Below are 20,096 nucleotides of genomic sequence, written 5' to 3'. Positions count from 1 at the left end.
GCCAGGCTGCTGGCCCCGCTGCTCCGTGCTCGCTCCCCGGCGCCATGGCGCGCTCTGAGGAGGTGCATCGTCTCACCGAGACCGTCTACAAGGTGAGCTGCCCCGGGGGCGCCCGGCCCCGAGTCCGGGGTGCTGCGCGCGGAGCCGGCTCGCCTGGCGCCGTGAGCCCCGCGGGTTCGCCGGGGTGACTGTCCGGGCGAGCCTGGCCGAGCCTGGCGCGGGGAAAGCCGCGGCGGCTCCGGCAGCAGTTCGCTGGCTCGCGCTGCGGGGCTTGGCCGGAACGTTTCGCTTGTAATTTTTCTTGGCAGCGGCTCCCAGACAATGGGCGTCGGAGCTTGTCCCGCCCCTGGCTTGTGGCTGGTTAATGGGTTGGGTTCTTTGAAATGTTAATTGGCTGCTGTCTTCCCCCAGTGCGGTTATGCAACGTTCAGTGTCTTTATTTTTAATTAATTGCAAGGCCTCTTTTCCTTTCTCGCCCTCTTTGGGGGCAGTGTCTAAATCTGGGGAAATGGGGTTTTGTTCTGAGGGGTGGAAAAACGCTGTCCTCTTATGTAAGCGCGGAACTGGCCGCGGAGTTGTGTAGGAGTCGCTTGCAATCCGAACTCCCTTGCTGCACTTCGCGCTCCTTAGACGTGACATCCTGGGGTCAATTCCTGATTTTCGTGCTGGTCTCGAAGTGTGGTCGTGGATGATAACTCATAGCTGTAGCTAATGGAGAAACAGTCTGCTATGTGGAGAACCAAATGGTTCCTACAGACACTAATAACGGGCTCTCCCTCTAACTTCTCCTGCCACCACCACCACCACCAGATTACACTTTACCAGGCAAACATTTTCATTTCAAAATGGTTCATATTAGTGGTTCCAAAAGTAGAGCTTTAAAATAAAGCCCAATTTCAAACCTAGCTGTCTCTTTCAGAGTGAAAGGCTTTTAAGGGTTCCCTTAGCTTTTGAGCCAGCTCTGGGTATTGCGTTGGGTGTTGAGATTGGAGAAGCTGCCATTTACAAAGCAATCTTAGTTTATGGTTTCCTAAGTGAAATCTCAAAGCCCTCCACAGACCAACAGATTTAATTGTCTTAAACAATTATGGGGCTTCCTGCATTGTACTGTACTGTGAAACCCACTTAAACTATTTCACTGCTGCATCAGATAACCACACCAGCTCTGCATGTTCTGTATGGTCTTTAGGGACCAAAGATGGCCATGTACAGTGAGAGCCATTTGTTTTTAATGACCATTCATAAGCTATGAATACTGTGCTGAAGAGGCAGCCCTATTTATTCAGAGATCTCCTTTTGACTTGTATATGATTATGCTAGATGAATATGGGGTTAAAGAATATACCGGTTAAAGGAAGAGAGATCTCCTAGGTAGGCAGTGCTGCAGCAGATGCCTTCCATGAGGGAAGTGTTATTAAAAAGCATGTCATTAGCTCTATGTCTGTAACTTTGTTATATCTGAGGTCAGTGAGTCTAGTGACTTTTTTTCTTTTTTCCCTTCATTTTGGTTGTGAAACTCTGTTCTCGCACTGTGTGAATTAGGGTAAATGGGCTCTGCTGGAGCCTGTGACAAACTCTGATATAATCCCTCTAACCTAGGATGTTATGCAGGCTGTCATGCATTAAACTGGAGCAGTTACGCTATTGTCTGTTTTTTAAATGGCTGGAGCACTGAGCTATTCGTAAGCATAAAGCAAGTGAAATTGTGGTAGGAAAACTTAGGCCCAAAGCATTCAACACAGCACAGTTTGAAAAGGCTGGTTTTCCTTGTGATCTCCTTAAGGCATAATCCTCATGACCAGTCACAATTCCATTTTAGTAAAAATGATGAACTAAAGTCCTATTTTCTGTTCTGTTGTCATGACCAATTTGATAATGAGGTTTCTCATGTCTCTGAAGGTTTAATTAGATTATGATTTGATAATGTTTAACTCTGCTAGCATTGCAAGTATCCATGGGCTGCATTCCCTCATGGATCAGAGGGGTAGCCGTGTTAGTCTGGATCTGTAAAAGCAGCAGAGTCTTGTGACACCATATAGACTAACAGATGTTTGGGAGCATGAGCTTTCGGGGTGAATACCCACTTGGTCGGATGCATTCCCTCATGGAAAATTGTCTGACCTAATGGAAGCAACCTAGCAATGCAGATTGTTGTTTGGCCATGGATATTCCAAATGCACGGATGTTAACTTTCCCTTGCAGTCTGAATGCTCCCTTGTTCTACGTGATAGAGTATTGTGCTAATCGGCAAGGCTCGGTGTCTAAGAATTATGTATGTGCTTAAGCTGAGCAAACATAGTGATAATAGCTGTTGAATAAGTAAACTGGACTTACCAGTCTTCAGAATCGAGTGACTTGTATGGGTCAGTCTCCAAGGTCAGTTGCTACTGATTGGTTTCTGCTGGTGGCTCAGCCATAGTGAAGATGTTGTCTTTTGAAGAGCTGTGTTAATAGCCTGTTTGCAGTGTGGGTACAGATTTCTTTGGGAGTGGGTATTGGGTCCTGCTGTGAACTTGCTGCATGGCTTGTTTGTTGTGGCCATGTGATACCCTGGCGCTGTTTACCTTGGCAGTTGCAAACTGAACTTGATTTTTAAGCTTTGTGTTTGTGTTGGCCAAAAGAGACTTGAAGGGGTTCTAGTTTGAAGACAGCTGAGCAAAGTTTATGCATTTATTTCTCCAGGGAAGAAAGTACAAATGTTAGCATGGCCTCTCAGAGTGGGATTGCACTGGTATTTGGCAGTTCACCTCTGTGGGTTGTAACTGGCTTCATCAGTTTCTGTACTATCTACACGGTCACTCAGCCAAACCTGAGGTTTTTAACCCTTTCGCTTGCAAAGAAAACCTTCTGAATGTGTACAACTACAGTGCTGCTTTACTCAGTTTGCAGACTGAAAGGCAGCAATTATAATGACAAATAATAAACTTTCAGAGCCTGACCTAGGGTACAAATCCTGGCACCTGGTTAAAATGCAGCTGTCCTGGTTAAAATACATTTCATCTTGCAGTGTGACCAGAACCCACATTTAAAAAGTGTGAACTGACGCTATTCATCTCAACATCACATTGACTCTGAAGCCTGAGGATAACAATTTAAACTATAGCAATGTTAACAACTGTTCCACTGTTGGTCATTTTGTAGACCATTCTGCCAGCTGGAGGATAGAGAAAGATAACTTGGCATTATGGGTGAATTTTGAGTAAGATATTGTCATTTTTTTTCTAATGTGGCCCCTAATGGCTTCCAAAGCACGAATCCATGCCTGATGCAGGTATTTTAATTCCAAATGAAGCTAAGGCACGGAAGTTGTATGCTTATGGGTTGTATTGGGGAGGGGATAGCTCAGTGGTTTGAGCATTGGCCTGCTAAACCCAGGGTTGTGAGCTCAATCCTTGAGGGGGGCCGTTTAGGGATTTGGGGCAAAAATCTTTCTGGGGATTGGTCCTGCTTTGAGCAGAGGGTTGGACTAGATGACCTCCTGAGGTCCCTTCCAACCCTGATATTCTATGATCCTATGATTAAAGGAAGCTAAAGCACTGAACTCTTGTAAGCTATGTTAACATTTCTGTCCTTGTGAATAGTGCTTGTTTGTCAGTAGAAATAAAAGAATCCTCTTGCCATGTGAAGATGTCCAACAGGAGTTATTGCCTGGGATCCTTACTGAAACTTGAAGTTTGCTCATGGGGATTAACAAACATCTAAAGAAATTTATCCAGGAAACAAGATTCAGGATCCCATCAAACTCCATTAAAGTCAACAGGAGTTGTTTCAAACAGTGAAAGCTTAGTGCAGGTGTCTCAGGGTGTCAATTGGGGGCAAGGAGTGAAAGTGTGGATTGGCTTGTTAGCGATGCAGTTTTCCTGCTGTGTATTTATTGATAGGATTTTTGGGTATTCATAGTTACTATCTGCTGACACCATCACATGAAGTAATGTGTCCCAGGAGATTTAACAAAGCTTCCTTACAAACCCTACTAAAGGGAAGCCAGTTCCCACTGCAACTGGGTACAGAGCGGAAGGCTTCCCACAGCTTGTCATGTTAAGTTCATATTCATGAGTTCTTGGACAACAATAAATGTCCTTGTTTTAAAGAGACAAGGAGCGGTGAGGGAATATCTTTTAATGGACTAACTTTTGTTGGTGAGAGACAAGTTTCGAGCTACACAGAGCTCTTCTTCCAGTCTTAATTTTAAACAGACCCACAGTTTGTTGGTCTTGCTGATAGTCTGGTATTCTTCGCTGGTGGCCCAGGGATGGCACTTTCCTAAAATGGATCTAAGCTCTGGATTCCCCCAGGTCAAACACTCACATTTTAATTTTGAGTTCTTTTTGAACAAGCATTACTCAGCTTTGAATCCCAAACTTCTGCTCTGGTGGGCTTTCTGCAACAGCCTGTGCCTTGCTTTGGGAGGCAGGACCCAATCCTGAGTAAATGGAGGAAGTATGGATCTCTTTGCCACTGCAATGCAGTTACTGAATTGCAGACCTCAGTATGGGGGCACCCGCTTTCTGCTCAGGTGGGTGGAAGGGAAAGCAACTCAGCACCATTGACTGGGAACCACCTTACTGCCAGCTATGCTGTGTGGCTGGAGCTCCTTGCAGGTGGCACCCTGATGTCCTCCATTACAATGTCTGGAGCAGGCAGCTGGCTTTTGGCAACTATTTTATATAGCAAAGAAGCCTCGGTCTTTGGCCCCTGTGCCGAGGCTTTCCTTAGGCATGCTGATTAGGAAGGCCCTTCGTAATTATTTTCCAGAACCGGTGCTCGCCCTCAGAATGATTGCACTTAATGAGATGGTGGAAGAGCTGTCAGCCTCCCCCGCACTGATGCTGCCGCTACAATCAGCTGCCTACACATGTGGAGTAATTACAGAGAGGGATGGAGGAAGCTGGCACCTTCCGCCAACGTAATCCCACTTTCCCCAGGCGCTGATTCATCCATGTGGACCTTATTGTATCAGCACAGCTGCTGCGATGGTTCTGAGACTGAGAGGAGCTTTGCTGCTAGCACAGGCGACATGTGAAACTTGGCACGTGCCTGGTGACCGACTTGTTCAGCAAGGGGAAAGGTGACTGTATTGCCTCTCCAAACAAATAGTTAAACCTACATGCAGAGCATTTGTATTTGGCAAAAGTATGAAAGACCTGGTGACTTTTTCTTCCCCAGAAGAGTAGGCTGTTCTCAGTGATGATGGACATTACTGGGAGCTTCAGTCCAGCTTCCATTTCATGTTACAAACATCTTTTCAAATGGAAGAGTGGTTTTGCAAGGATTTCTGGACTGCTGCACTGAGGAAAGTTTCCTTTAAAAAAAAAAAAAGTCTTGAGCAAACAAAGGCAGAATTCCTAACAGTCAGTTGCTACACATCAGAAGTAATAAATGTCATTGCTACCATAACAGCCACTATTCAGAGTCTGGAGGGAAGGAACGAGAATCTCGCTCAAGTGAATCAGAGGGGAAATGGTGGGTGGTTTTGTGTGTGTGGCAACAGGAGGGAACATACGGGCTGGCGGAGAGGGAAGCATTAGTCCCAGAAGCAATCCTATGCCACCATGTGAATTTCATGCATTGTGCTCCTCTGCTGCTCCTTTGGCTAAAAGAGTTTGCATTGCAGGAAGGACTAGGCACACAGAAAAGCCACTGATTAAGGATGGCTACAGTGCTGGGAATGACTGTTACTCCTGCCCTGTGGTTTTTCAGGGTTTGTTCCTCCTGTAGTTTCATATTGTGCAGTTGCTGTTGAATTTTGACAGGGATTTTTGCTTTTTGCTCAGACAACTGATCACTGAAAATTATCTAAATTAACATGGAAGCTTTAGAAAGGAAGTTGATTGTAACATACATTTTTATAGTGCCTTTCTTCTAAAAGAATCCCAAATCACTTCCCAAACTCTCTGACACCATTGAAATGCAGCCACCTCTGGAGTGGAGCTCAGCTGGCTGTTGCCTTTAGGCTTGTTATACTGAGCTAGCTCGTTGTGCTAGTAGCTCCCTTCCCCACCCCAATTATTTGTAGCTCAAGTGCAGTATGTCATGGATCTTCTCATTTCCCAAATCATTCATACAAAGTAGTTTAGCCAAGTTGAAGCCTTTGGTTTGATAGTGTTTTGTAGCATGAGATCTGCAGCATGTGAGTTTGGTTATATGTAGTGTGGTTTCCCTTCCTGTTGGACCGTGTCAATGGATTCCTTATCTCCAGGCTGACTGCAAGCTCTGGGAATGAAAGCAAAAGCTGCAAAGAAGCTCTAACTGGTCCAAGTGGCAGTTATACTTATCAATGACCATTCAATATCTAAGATAGAAGACAAATCATCTCTACCAGGCGATACCATGGGTCAGCTGAGCACAGCATTCTGGCAATCTGTGCACGACTCTAGTTCCCACGCTTGATTTGCTTCAAGGTCCTGGTCTTAATTTTAGAGTCAGTTGGGGCTCAGCCCATGGCAATCTCTGCCCAGCTCTCCCTCCATGTGGAAGCTGTGACTGTCAGGGACACTCTGAAATGAAACCCTTGGTCTGGCCAGGTATGTGGCTTTTTTGGCATGGGCCTCCTTCTGATGGAACACCCTTCCAGTAGAGATGCTGGTGAACTCCAATCTTACATTTTGCCTGATGCCACACAGTAAGCCCCACAGTACCATCTGAGGAGCAGCCATTTGCATGTGTGTGGAAATGCTCCAAATGAACTGCACATTCACCAGATGAGGGAGTGGTGGAGAATGATTCTGCATATGTACTGTTGCATTATGTTACGCTGTTATTGCCTAGGTGATGTGGGGACAGTCACAGTTGCAATACATAGAGACCAGTGTCTTTCTATGTTGTGTACCTTTGATTCCAGCTTCCTGGGTGGGCGGTTCTTAGAGGCAGAAAGGGAAGGTATGTATTGAGCCTGCTCATAATTGAAATCTGACTTACTAATGAGTCCAGCGTAGCTTCTCGAGCAGAAGCTCAGCCTATTGAAACTATGAAGCACTGTTTAAACACAGGGTGGGACAGACAGAGATGTAGAGTCATCTGGGTTTGGGCATTAAATATTAATGCCGAGATAATGAGATGAGTTTCTGAAGCTGGCATGAGCCATTTAGCAATCAGAGTTCCTTGGAGCAGTTTTTGTGCTTTTTTTAGCATGACCACATCTGAGCAGAGAATGTCTAATGGACACTTCCCCTCCCAGGTATGATTGCCTTGACCTCCCACAACTTCAGCAGCTGCTTGTATAAGCTCTTTGGGGCAGGAACCTTGTCGTCCTCTCTGTCTGTACAGCACCTATAACAACAGAGCCACGGTTTTGGTTGGAGCCTTGGCGTGTTAGTGCTACAATGGTATTAAACAATAGTAGTAGTAGGCGGCAAGCCTTTAGGTGGGTGTTAGCTGACCTGTAATGGAGTTCAGCAGCTGGGAAACAAGGGGCAGGTAGCACTAGTGGCCAAAACAGCTCCCCAAGTTCCCCAGCAATGCCCTTCTGACCCAGTATGGGATCCTCTGTTTTATAACATGGCCCTTAGTCAGGATGAAGAAACAGTGAGCTGAGCCGCAGCCATGTGCTTGCAATGGCTTTTGTAGTAGTGCCTGCCGAGGCCTGGAGCATGTCCATGAGCAGGGAAAATAGATCTAGCATTAAGGACCTCCTCTTCACAGCTGGTGCTCTTCACTTCTTCAGCCCCTTGTAGGCAGGAATTATTGTGGGGTACTCGGGCACAGAGCATAAATGTCTTGTCCAAGACCACGCACTGAGCTACTGCAGAAGCCTACTAGTATTGTTATGTGGTACTGCACAGCACAAAGATGGAGGTGAGACCTTCTGGCCTAATCAAAATGAGGCCTGGCTATAGCTGCTGGAGGGATAATTGATGAAGCATGCATGTTACTGACATGCTCTGCTCATTCTTTGTCCAGAGTAGCATGTGTAATACAAAATGTTCACTTCCTCTACTGATTGACGACACCTGTCTCATTCTGCTGACAGGGTGCACAGCACTGTCTAATCAACTGATGTCAAAGACTCTGCTGTCTTCTAACAGTCTCCCTGTGCCTCCTAGAGGAGAGTGGAACAGGACTTCACATTCAGCTTTGGAGGCAGTTTGAGACTATGATGATACTGTCAGGAGAAATGTGCTGCCTCTTTCCTCTTCAGTTTAATTAATAAAATGGATTTTTTCAAAGGTTTTAAGGGAATTCTGTTTATTTCCTACCCAGTAGAACCCTTGCACAAAAGTTGCCTAAAATACTCCCTCTCCCTACACAGGAGGACTTCAGACTTCTATAATGGGCTGGTCTGAGCACAGCTAAACTTTTGCATCCCTAGCAGTGGATGCATCCCTCTGCTTTCTGGGAGGAATCATAGTACATGTAAAAAGAGAGGAGACTTGTCTCTATCACCTCTGGAGCGTCTTTTCTCCCGCTCTTTAATTCAGTAGAACTGTCGTGGAGACCTCGTGCTTTGCATTAGTTTAATTTTTGGCAGTTGAATAAAGGCAGAACAATCCCAGAGAGCTGAGCAGTATTACCGAGGAATTTAGTGCAGTGGAACAAAACAAAGCCCTTTCAACCTTTAGCTGCCAGTTTTCAGACTCTGCCCAGACAGCATATGGAAGGCAGACAACTTGTGCGTGGTGCTGATGGGGCAGAATTTGAGCAAGAATGTGGTTTCTTTCACTACCAGGGTTTTGCTGAATATTGGCTTTGCTTTACCCTTCTACCAATCTTGACCCAGCAAGGTGCCAGAAAACATAGCTGCAGAAAGACACATCTGTTTACCTTGTCTGTGTGACCCTTGGTCGAGGCACGGAGAGGCACACTCTTCTCTGCAGTGTGAACTTTCAATGGACCTTCTCTGTTTTAAGGAAGGTCTGGTTTGTGGAGGGGTGGTAAAGGCTCTCCAAATCCTTGCTCCTCTCTGCCCACTTGGCCTCATGGTGAGCCTCATCAGTGCTGCTGATGCTACAGCCAGCTGCTCTGTAGCACTGCAACAAGCAGTTTAATAGAAATAATTCCAGGGTTTTGCTGGATCACTCGGTGCAATAGACTAGTATCTGTAGTGCATTTAATATACAGGGCAAACTTGTGTTACCAGAGTCTTTAAGAAAGGGGAAAAAAATGGGCTCTCTCCAGTTTTCTCTGGGCTAGCCTGATACAAAGCTACATTAATGCTAGAAAAAAGCCACAGAGTCCCGTGGCACCTTATAGACTAAGAAATGTATTGGAGTATAAGCTTTTGTGGGTGAATACTCACTTTGTCAGAGGGTATTCACCCACGAAAGCTTATGCTCCAATACATTTGTTAGTCTATAACAGGGGTCGGCAACCTTTCAGATGTGGTGTGCCGAGTCTTCATTTATTCACTGTAATTTAAGGTTTCGCGTGCCAGTAATACATTTTAATGTCTTTAGAAGGTGTCTCTATATGTCTATAATAGTTAACTAAACTGTTGTTGTATGTAAAGTAAATAAGGTTTTTAAAATGTTTAAGAAGCTTTGTTTAAAATTCAGTTAAAATGCAGAGCCCCCCGAACCAGTCGCCAGGATCTGGGCAGTGTGAGTGCCACTAAAAATCAGCTCGCGTGCAGCCTTCGGCACGCGTGCCATAGGTTGCCTACCCCTGGTCTATAAGGTGCCACAGGACTCGTAGTCTGGATCTGTAAAAAACAACAAACACCGCTGCTAACCCTCTGATACTTGACATTAATTCTAGACATTCCCTCCTGCTCTCCCCACCTTGAGAGTCCAAAGGCTTAGAAGTGAAAAGCTCTTTTGCCACCTTTTATTTTGGAGCAGCAGCTATGATTGCATAGTTTCGTTTCTGCATTGTGGCTTGGTTCATTACAAGGGCCGTTACCAGAATGAAAGGAGTTTCTAAAAACATTCACGGCCAGCAAACCTCCTGTTAAGTTGGGCACATTTTAATCAGCCAATGAGTTGTTGGCTTCCTTTTATTCCATTACAGTTGTCCCCTTTTTAGATGGTGCCCCTGTCTCATCATTTGCTGTATTAAAGTGGCTGTCCTTAGTTGTATAACAATGGCTAGAAACATGTTCTTAGTGGCTAAAGGGTGAAGTCTAAGCTTTTTATGTAACAGGCTTCAGATGTGCACATTTAGGGATGAGTCCCATGTTTGATTCCCTTCTTATCCACAAGATGCACTGTGTTTACAAAGAGTATTTACCTCTGTTGCTTGTACCTGTGCAGTAGGTTAATCGCCACACAGGACTTAACCAGTTCCAGAATGAGATTTAGGCTTGTTTCATACAGTGGGCATAGACTTTACACCCAAGAAAATAAAGTAGGTTTGACTTGCAGGTCCCAAGATGCATTGTGCAAGGCAGCCCACTGTGACCAGCCCTCAGTGACACATGGGAAACTGTTAAAATTCTTGCTGTAGCAATAAGAGCTCTGCGTTAGTTCTGATTTGGGATACTGCTTTCTTCAGCCTGTAGATTCCATTAAATTATTTTATGTAAATTTTATGTATTCAAGTTTTTTCCTTAGATAAGATCTATATCCCCTCAGACACTGCTTCAAAACTGATTTTTTTATATTGATTTTTTTTACTGCTGTTAACCTAGCAAACATATTCAAAATCCTTCCCCACAGAAATCCTGCCAATATTTCTTCTGTGTAAACATTGTTCAGCCTGGGATTGCTGGGGCTGAGCATCGAATGGAGAAAAGCTTATAGTATTGAAACAGCTCTGCCTGAAATTATGATGGTTGCTATGTGTTTTGAAGGCTGGAGAAAGGGGACTGGCCCCATTTCTAACTGATCTATGTGGTAGAGTTGTCAAGCTTGTAAATGGTCGTGGAGATACCATAGGTTGGTCAGTGGAGGGAATATGCAGGAACTATAGTAACTTGCAGGCATAATTTTCTACCAAATTTCACATGCATTAAATGTGACCTAAGGAATGAGATGTGAATTCTCTGTCCCTCAGTGGTAATTAACGTCTCCTAGGTAATTGTCTCCTATAATTGTGGAAGATAATCCATGAAACAGCTTGTTGCTGCAGGGTCATTTTGCTCTACCAATGAATGTTCACTAAAAGCTGTAGAAGCATTTGTCTGAAATATTTTGATCCAAATGACAAAGGGTGACCGACATGGTTAATTAGCAGTAAAATTCCTAGTTAGCCCAACATGCTAACATTTTAACATTCACCCTCTATACCCAGGGGGTCTATCTCACCCCTTGGAGTACTGTGCGCATACTGCGCAATGCGAATCTAACCCTGTCTCTCTGTACCTTTTTGCTCAAGTGCCTTCAAAGCCAGGGTGGTGGCAGGGGGAGTTCATGCCGAAGCTTCGCAGCTGGATCTAGCTTAGATGAATGTTGTCTTAGATGTTTGCTCTTTTGGTCTCTCTGGAAAGCTGCCCAGAACGCAATGAGTGTCTAGCTAGGATAGAGGTGGTCTGCTCCCTTGGTCAGCTGACTGGCTTCAGCGCTCACGTCTCACTCTTGCTGGCCTGCTAGGAAAAGTGCTGGAGGAAAGCCATTGGCATTGCTGAGGATTAAAACAAATTCCTGAGCTAACAAACATTGAAGTCTAAAGTATTACCACTAAATAGTGTATTACATTTGAGCACAGGCTGCAGTTTATCCCATGGTGAGATGGCAGCTTATTGAAATTAATAACCTGCTGGTCTAAACTTTTGAGATGGCAAAGACAGAGCAATGCTGATCAACATCCGTGGCTGTGGATGTATCTGCAGAAGCAAATTACTGTAAACAGTCTCTCCTCTCAAAAGAACAGGCACCAGGAACTAAGGATCAAAATGCTTCAGGCAGAAAATGAGCTTTATGGTGTTTGGCCAGCTTCAAATGAGGTGACAGATGTTTAATCAGCTTATTCAATGTAAGGGTTTGTCTGTCTCCTCCCCGCCCCTTCCAGAAATGTGTAACAGTCTGTGTGGTGTGAGGGTGAGTGCCTTGTGACCCCCTCCTTCTCCATGGGGAATGCTCATTCACACTTTAGGGACACACAGATATATTTAGGTATTAAACTGAATTTCATATCCCTGTCCTTGTCGACTGGCCCTCACTTATCCCGGACTGCTTTTTGCTGAAGGTGGGTGGGGGACTCTTTACAAAGACAGGCAAATATTCAGTAGCTACCCCGGGCTTGTGTTAGCTGCTAGGTTGCTCCCCCTGTACAGCCAGAGTTTAGTTCAAGGGTCAGTGAGAGGATGGAGACTTGGTTATCCTTCCCACAGAGCTCAGCTGGAGAACTTGGGTCTAGTTTTTAAGATGCCATAGTTACAAGGAGATTGAATGACTTATTGGAGCGGAGCAGGGTAGGACAAGCCATTCACAGCCTGCTACAAATTTACAAAGATCCATTCTTTGGTGGTGATCTGATCACTGTGTGTAAAGCTAGGAAAAAAGTAAACGCTTTCCCACTGAAGTGAAAATACCCTCCCTATCCAGAAAGTGTATTGGCGTTTCCTGTCCCCTCCCTCCCAACTACAATAGAACTGACAAGAAGCAGCAATATTAGCCATTCCGAGCACAGGTTCTGCCTTGCTGCACATGGCCTGACCCCAGGCTGGAGTGAACTCTGCCTGAAGGATTCATTCATTGTGATTGCCATTTATTCTGTCATCTCCTCTTAAATAACGTTTAATACCCTACTCCAAATCCTCTTCTGTCAAGTGTGAGTGATCTGACACATGCTTCCCTGTTGACCTGTGATGATACCCAAGGCAGTCCCTGAAATGTGTTCCCTTGTGCCGTTTGTTGTCAGCTCTGCAGCTGGTCTGACTTACGGTGGCTCTTGAAGTGAGAGGCTGGTGCAGAACTAGATAATTCTGGATTAGCCAGAATGAGTAATCAGTCTTTAACGTGTTCTTGTATTTTTTTGGTCTCAATTAAATCTTCAGTGCATTAATTTATCTCTTGTCACTTGTTTAAAAGTTCCTATAACAGGGTAGCAAGGTCTAGGACAGAGCTCTTTTGCTGACTCCCCCAGATGCTAGACTATTACACGGTTATAAAGTTATTTCTGCTGACTCGCTATTTCTGACCAGCTGAGTAACTACTGGTCCCCACACAGTAGCATAAGGGGGGTTTAAGCCTCTTTCTGAGGAAGGGGAGGGGGGGAAGGGCTAAGACAGAGGTATGGAGGAGGGGAGTTCAAGCTGTGTGTGTGTGTATTTAAATTACTAAAGGCAAATACCAGGCAAGTGGTAAGTGGTTTTTTGTTTTGGATCAGCCATGGTATGTGCATCCTGCTAGGAAAAGGCTGAGAATGCCACCTAAGTAGCTCCATTGTCCAACTATTCGCTATCAATGGGCAGTGACTGTATCAAAACCAGAAATCTGTATATCAAACCCTAACTCTTCATGACAGACTCGGCTATGGCTAGTGCCAGCCAGAGGAGCTGAAGGAGAAGTTCCTAGGATGTTCCTGAGGGCTGCAGTTATCTCTGGGTTCTTGGACTCATGCTAGGTATCAGTCCTGTGCCAAATGGCAGGCTGCTGGAGCACATCCTGAGGAATAGCTCTGTGGAGGAGTTGCCCTTGATGGAAGAAAATGAAAGGTTCCTTACATCCTCTTAATCTGTTGAGCTGATTCAGCAGTTGCTGGGTAATGACCAATGTAAGCTAAGAGAAGCCTGCCTTTGTCTTAATATCACCCCTCTAGCTGGTATTGCTGTGGTTGCTACATATAAATTCTTCCAAAAGGGAGGGTGTTCTTATCCTATGAAAGAAGCTAATGTGTATGTTCTCTTTAGCTTGCATTTAGACCTAGAAATATTTAAAAATTCTGCTGCACACATTTTGCCAAATTATAATATATGGAGAGCTGAAGCAAACATATGTTCTGAAATATTATAACTAAGCTGAACAATTAGGGGGAAAGCAGTCAGTTTGTTTTGTTTTCTTAGAAGGCTTTTGCAGATACCATCAAAGGAAGATGCATGAGTGGGTGCTTCTCTACATAGCTTCACTAAATGCAATTTGGCATACCTACCACATGGTGTGTTATCCAGGTACAAAAGCATTCTTGGTACCCCATAAATAGAAGTATATTTCTACATTGATGATGCCACCTATGTGTCCTTCTGATACATTCATCTCCTTTCAAGAAAGGGAGGACAATACATGGGTATAAATACAAAAATAGATAATATGAACAGTACTTCTGTTTAGCCAACCAGATCGCTTTCTGTCAACTCTGCTGTTTTATCCATTTGATTTAAGAATGATTCTAGTTTATCCCCAGCTCTTGTGATCATAGATCATCCTATGATCCTATTACACTTTGGACTTCATATTGCCAGCGCTGAAAAAATAAATATCCTTCTAGGAAAATAAAATTGTCATGGTGTCTGGAATATTCATAAAACATTGCATACTTAAAACTGGGCTGTGTATGTGCAGCCAATATTCCCTTGTAAAACATCAGTAAGTTTGGATTGTGTTTGTCTATAGAGGGCTGTGTGGGAGGACTCTCTGCTTCTGGGACTTTGCTGTGCATGGCAGCATGTGTGTATGTGATGAATCAGCCACTCTGTGTGCGTACACAAAACAGACCTGGAGATGCTCAGTCTTGCTGCAAGGAGCCCTTCTGGCTCTTAATTGTCCCTCACTCAACCAGCTTTGCTAATGTCTCCCACTTCTTGTGCTCTTTCCTTCAGACAATCATGGAACAGTTCAATCCCAGCCTCAGGAACTTCATTTCCATGGGGAAGAACTATGAAAAAGCCTTGGCAAGTAAGTGAAGTTGCGCTGCAAATGCATTCAGTGCTGAAACCCTTGGTGCAGTGGTTCCTGTGGTATTCGGGGAAGGGCGGTTCTGGGCAGAGGCAGACAGAAGTACTGGGTGCAGTCGGGCAGCATTGTTCTGGAATTTTGAAATGACACTGGATGCCTTTTCTCCATAGGGCAGGGGAAAATTGCAGAGGGTTTTTTAATTAGGATTCAAATGTCATTATTATGACATGAGGCGCTAAGCCTCTCCCAGGCGTTCGTTGCCTGAAGACGCCTGGTCCCCAAAGCACCTTAAGAATGCTGAACTTGAAAAGGGCTTGAGCAGTAAAGATTTGGCTGTTAGTTGGTGAGAGAACCATATTTACAATCCTTTTTTTTTTTTAAAAGGCCATCTTGCCACTTTAATATTTTTAAAATATTGTTTTAAAAACCCTTATTTAAAATGGAGATTTTAATTTTTGACTCTGATGTTTAAAGGCTGCCATTTCAAGGCTGGGAGTGCACTTAACTAGGTAGTCTAGCTCAGTGGTCTCCAAACTTTTTTTGATCATGCACTCCTATCAGTAAAAGAAATTTTGAGCACGCACCCCTTGCTGCGCTGCAGGGCCGGCTCTACCATTTTTGCTGCCCCATGCGCCCAAAAAAAGGCCACCCAACTGCCGAAGCGGCGCTGCTCCGGCAGCACTCCTGCCACACGCTCTCTGAAGGATCCTCTTGCGCACCCCACTTTGGAGACCACTGGTCTAGCTAACCACTTCTTAAAATAGAATCATAGAAGATTAGGGTTGGAAGAGATCTCGGGAGGTCATCTAGTCCAACCCTCTGCTCAAGGCAGGACCAACACCAACTAAATCATCCTAGCCAGGGCTGTGTCAAACTGGGCCTTAAAAACCTCTAAGGATGGAGATTCCTCCAGCCTCCCTAGGTAACCCATTCCAGTGCTTCACCACCCTCCTAGTGAAAGTCTTTCCTAATATGCAACCTAGACTTCCCCCACTGCAACTTGAGACCATTGCTCCTTGTTCTGTCATCTGCCACCACTGAGAACAGCCGAGCACCATCTTCTTTGGAACCCCCCTTCAGGTAGTTGACAGCTGCTATCAAATCCCCCCTCATTCTTCTCTTCTGCAGACTAAATAACCCCAGTTCCCTCAGATGTGAACTCACTCACTTTGAATATCCGGTCCTTTTGGAGGTAGTTAAAGAAACATAGATTTAAATCACTAAATGGCCTGTTGGCTTTCATAAATTTGCAGATTTTTTTTAAGGCCAGAAGGGGCCACTTTAATCACTTAGTCTGATTTCCTAAATAACACAGGGCACAGAACTTAATGCAGTGCTTCCTGTATCACCCCTTTTGTGGCAGGCTGTCTGGCTATAGATTTCACATTGCTGATCCTACCGGGAGATTGACACATCGGTGTCTGGTAGCTTTCTGACGATGTGTGTTGAGTTGTTAATAACCCATAACAGAAGCGTCAATTGAAGGTTGTCATCTTGCTCCTGAAAGCCACCGGATATCAATCTCCTGATATGATTAGTAACATGAAATTGAGTCCTTGTCTAGCACAGCACAGGAGAACTATAGGACAGCTGCTGTGTGCACCAACTTGATGTGGAAGGTCTGTCGTATGCTAAGTGTGACAATCTGTCCAGAGTGCATAAGGAGGGTGATATTGACATGGTTACTCTACAAGAAACTCGTGCTGCAGCCTGTAAGATGTAGAATTCATGGCTGCCAACTCATGACCACCATGAATGACAAAATTTAGGCTTGCCATGTACATCAGGCATAGTCTTAAAGGTATCTCAGCCCAGAGGAATCCAAGACCATGGGCATCCCTATTACTGTGATAAGAATTGGACATCCGACCACAATGAACATCTATAAACCTCCAAATTTTGAAGCCTGTATTGCCATCTCTTTCCCACCCAGCTTTGTACCTTGGTGTGATTTCAGTAGTCACCACTCACAATGTGTCTATCTGAGAAATGATGCAGCTGGTGAGCAACTTACAGGTTGGGCCTGGTTCATAACTGTACACCTTCCTTTAGACCCCAACAATGAAGAGATCTTTGCTTGGTAGGATGAAATACTGAACACAATCTGGACCGCTGTCTGGTGAAAGACAGTAAGTCTTCCTCTGCAAGCTTCAGAACCAGTGCTGGGAAACTTTCCCAGCAGCCAACACAGCCCGTTATTGTGTGTGGCGGCTTTGGAGGTCTGTTGCTTGAATCAATGCTGAAACCATGCCAAAACATCTGCAAACTGAACTGGGTTGCATACGCTGCAGAAGTTGAAGGGCTGCATTGTGTCAAGCTGATCCCAGAAAACTGAATGTAAGAACGGCCACACTGGGTCAGACCAAAGGTCCATCTAGCCCAGTGTCCTGTCTTCCTACAGTGGCCAATGCCAGGTGCTCCAAAGTGAATGAACAGAGAAGGGAATCAAGTGCTCCATCCCTTGTCACCCATTCCCAGCTTCTGGCAAACAGAAGCTAGGGACACCATCCCCACCCATCCTGGCTAATAGCCATTCATGGACCTGTCCTCCATGAATTCATCTAGTTCTTTTTGAACCCTGTTAGTCTTGGCCTTCACAACATCCTCTGGCAAAGAGTTCCGCAGGTTGACTGTGTGTTGCTTGAAGAAATACTTCCTTTCACTTGTTTTAAACCTGCTGCCTATTAATTTCAATTGGTGACTGAGAGCTTTGTTCACCACCTTATTTAAAGCTTCTGCAAAACCCCTTTCTCATGTTGTGAAATGGTTCATCTTACTCCTCTGGATGATTGTGACACAGTCATATTGTCTCAACTATGGGCCACACAATAAATCCATGTCTGCTTCAATCATTTGCCAGTAGCATCTCAAGCTTACACCAAGTCATTTCTGAAGCTACCCATTGGCTCACCAATCTGGACTTGGCTATTTGAATGTTGCCGATCGCCTGTTGACCCGATTTTTAAATTGGGCAATGGGATAGACTTGCCCTTCCTTAGAGGGATCGTCTCCTCATTTGTGAACACCCTGTTGTTTGTCCCTTTTTCATCTGTCTTTTGATCCATGGAAAATATTTCATTAGGTGTGGTTTTATTTTTGTTTTTTCTTTTTTGGGAACAAGTTCATATTAAAGGAGCTCCATGAAAACATCTTAGAATCATAGTATATCAGGGTTGGAAGGGACTTCAGGTCATTGAGTCCAAACCCTCCCCCCCCCCCGCTCAATGCTGAAACTGCAGTCTCTTTTGCAGACTAAACAATCAAAGTTCCCTCAGCCTCTCCTCAGGAGTCATGTGCTCCAGCCCCCTCATCATTTTTGTTGCCCTCTGCTGGACTCTTTCCAATTTTTCCATCTCTTTCTTGTAGTGTGGGGCCCAAAACTGGACACAGTACTCCAGATGAGGCTTCACCAATGCCGTATAGAGGGGAATCATCATATCCCTCTATCTGCTGGCAATGCTCCTACTTGTACAGCCCTAGAATCTTGTGGTCCAGTTCTCAAGTGAGTCTGTCCTGAGGCATCCTTTTATGGAAAGGGGTGCACAGCAAAGTGAAGTCTCTGAGCTTTACTTTAAAGCTCAGTGTATCTAATTTGTAGTGATAATGTGGAATCTGAGAGCTCCATCTTGATTTCAGTCTTGAGATTCTTTTTTCCCAAAATAATGTTTGGACAGAACTACTGATGCCTATAGCGTACCACCTTCCCATGTCCCTTTGTGTCTGAACCCTTCCGTAACCTCTCCCGTTTGCTTTTTGCTAGTTCTCACTATTAACGTCTAAACAGGTTTTCTAGGTTAACCTAGCAAGTGGAGTCCATCCAGCTCAATCATCTGTAACCTTGAAAATACGCAGTAGTGCTCGTTTTACAAAGCTTCCCGATCTGAGTCCAGCTGGGTGCTATTGGCGGTTTCTTCTCAGAACTGAGCTGATGTGTAGAATTTAATTGCTGCTTACTTTCAGAGAAGTCCCTAAGGATTCAGCTGAGGTTATAAGAATCAGTATATGAAAGCATCTATTGTAGATGGCCCTGGGATCCTTAGAGTTCAGTTCCTATCTCTACCTGCCTGTTTAAGTTCTGCATTCAGTTACAGCCTCCTCTTTTCTTTTTTTAATTAAAAAAAAATAAACAAAAAGCCCCCTGTTATCTGGTGACTCAGACTTCTACAGTATCACATCCTTTGGCTGAGATTTCAGAGACGACTCCTTTGAACAGCCACCCCTAATCCCCACACATGCACTGGCTGTTGATAACCAATGAGACTCATTTAGCATTCTCCACAAACTAAAGAAAAATATAATTGTTCCTGCTCTTCTGGACTCTTGTGGTAATCTCCTGGGGGACTGGTACTTAATGGTGCTCTGTATGCAGCAGTGACCTCCAGCTGCATTAAACCACCTTAACTGAATTGTGGTTCAAGAATTGGGTGGGTGTTTTCTTATTAATTTCATTTTAAGTCTTTCATTCTGTTTGGGCTGCATTTAAAAATCAAATTCCTCCTGAGGAGGAAATGCACAAAACCTTGCAGGGGAAAAAAGCTGTTGGTATTTGAGAATAAAGGTGACTTTATTTATTATATCCCTGAATGACCTGGACAAGAAATGAAGAGTCTCTTATTTAAAATGTTGCTAACTTAATCTGAGTCTGTAGTGTGTGGGTGTTTCTTGGGGCTTTTTTAAAGCCTATGCCTAGAATAAAATTAACATATTACCCTTGATATCTGAAAGCACTCTGGGGAAAACCTGCTTTGAGACCCCGACTCTAGCCTCACCTCCGTATCCAGAATAAACGTTACAGCACAAGGCTTCCTGTAACTTTTTTTTTAAATTGCCTTTCTATTATTTTGTAGTTCTGATCTTAATTTCTTCAGGTGCCCTTCAGAAGGGCTATCTTAATCAGTAACACATGTTGGAAGAAACAGCACATAATTTAATGGTGTTGATCAAAAGCTTTACACCATGTTCTTGTGATTAGAGGAACCCTTTCCCTACTTATCTGATTAAAAGTGATGTGTGTAGTTGGATTGTCAACAAACTAGCTACAAGAATGAACTGTAATAAAAGTCAGTGATAGTCAGTTATTTAGCAGTGATTTTTTTCTGAACAATAAAAGCATTATTATAGGCAACAATAGTCATGCTGAAGCATTTGGGGAAAAGTATCCAGTTCTTACGTGCTACTTTTTTTGTATGACTGACCCCATAATCTTAATGCTGTAGCCCTTTCCCTGCCTCGTCCTGACCCCCTCCCTTCCAATTTGTTACCCCCATTCATTGTCCTCTATCTCCAATTAAATTGCAAGCTCTGTGGACCCAGGGACCTTGTCTGTTTATACTGGACAGCATCTAGCACCTTGTTGGGCATTGTAGAAATTATTCTAAGCCCCAAAGC

The 20,096-nt window shown here is 44.3% G+C and overlaps 1 protein-coding gene across 5 annotated transcripts in view; it reads left to right on the top strand.

Moving 5' to 3' along the window:
- The window catches only part of BAIAP2 (BAR/IMD domain containing adaptor protein 2), an 82,566-nt gene continuing 62,470 nt past the window's right edge, over window positions 1–20,096 (top strand). For all 5 annotated transcript variants that reach the window (XM_044982093.1, XM_044982091.1, XM_044982095.1 and 2 more), the window contains exons 1-2: window positions 1–92; window positions 14,633–14,708. In XM_044982093.1, coding sequence (XP_044838028.1) covers window positions 45–92; window positions 14,633–14,708 — 124 coding nt within the window. In that variant the 5' untranslated portion in view covers window positions 1–44. The remainder of the gene's footprint in view (window positions 93–14,632; window positions 14,709–20,096) is intronic.

The sequence above is a fragment of the Mauremys mutica genome, chromosome 12 (assembly GCF_020497125.1).
Source record: "Mauremys mutica isolate MM-2020 ecotype Southern chromosome 12, ASM2049712v1, whole genome shotgun sequence".
In the NCBI taxonomy this organism is placed as follows: Eukaryota; Metazoa; Chordata; order Testudines; family Geoemydidae; genus Mauremys; species Mauremys mutica.
The sequence above is the reverse complement of the archived record's forward strand: the minus strand, read 5'-3'. Positions and strand labels throughout refer to the sequence as shown.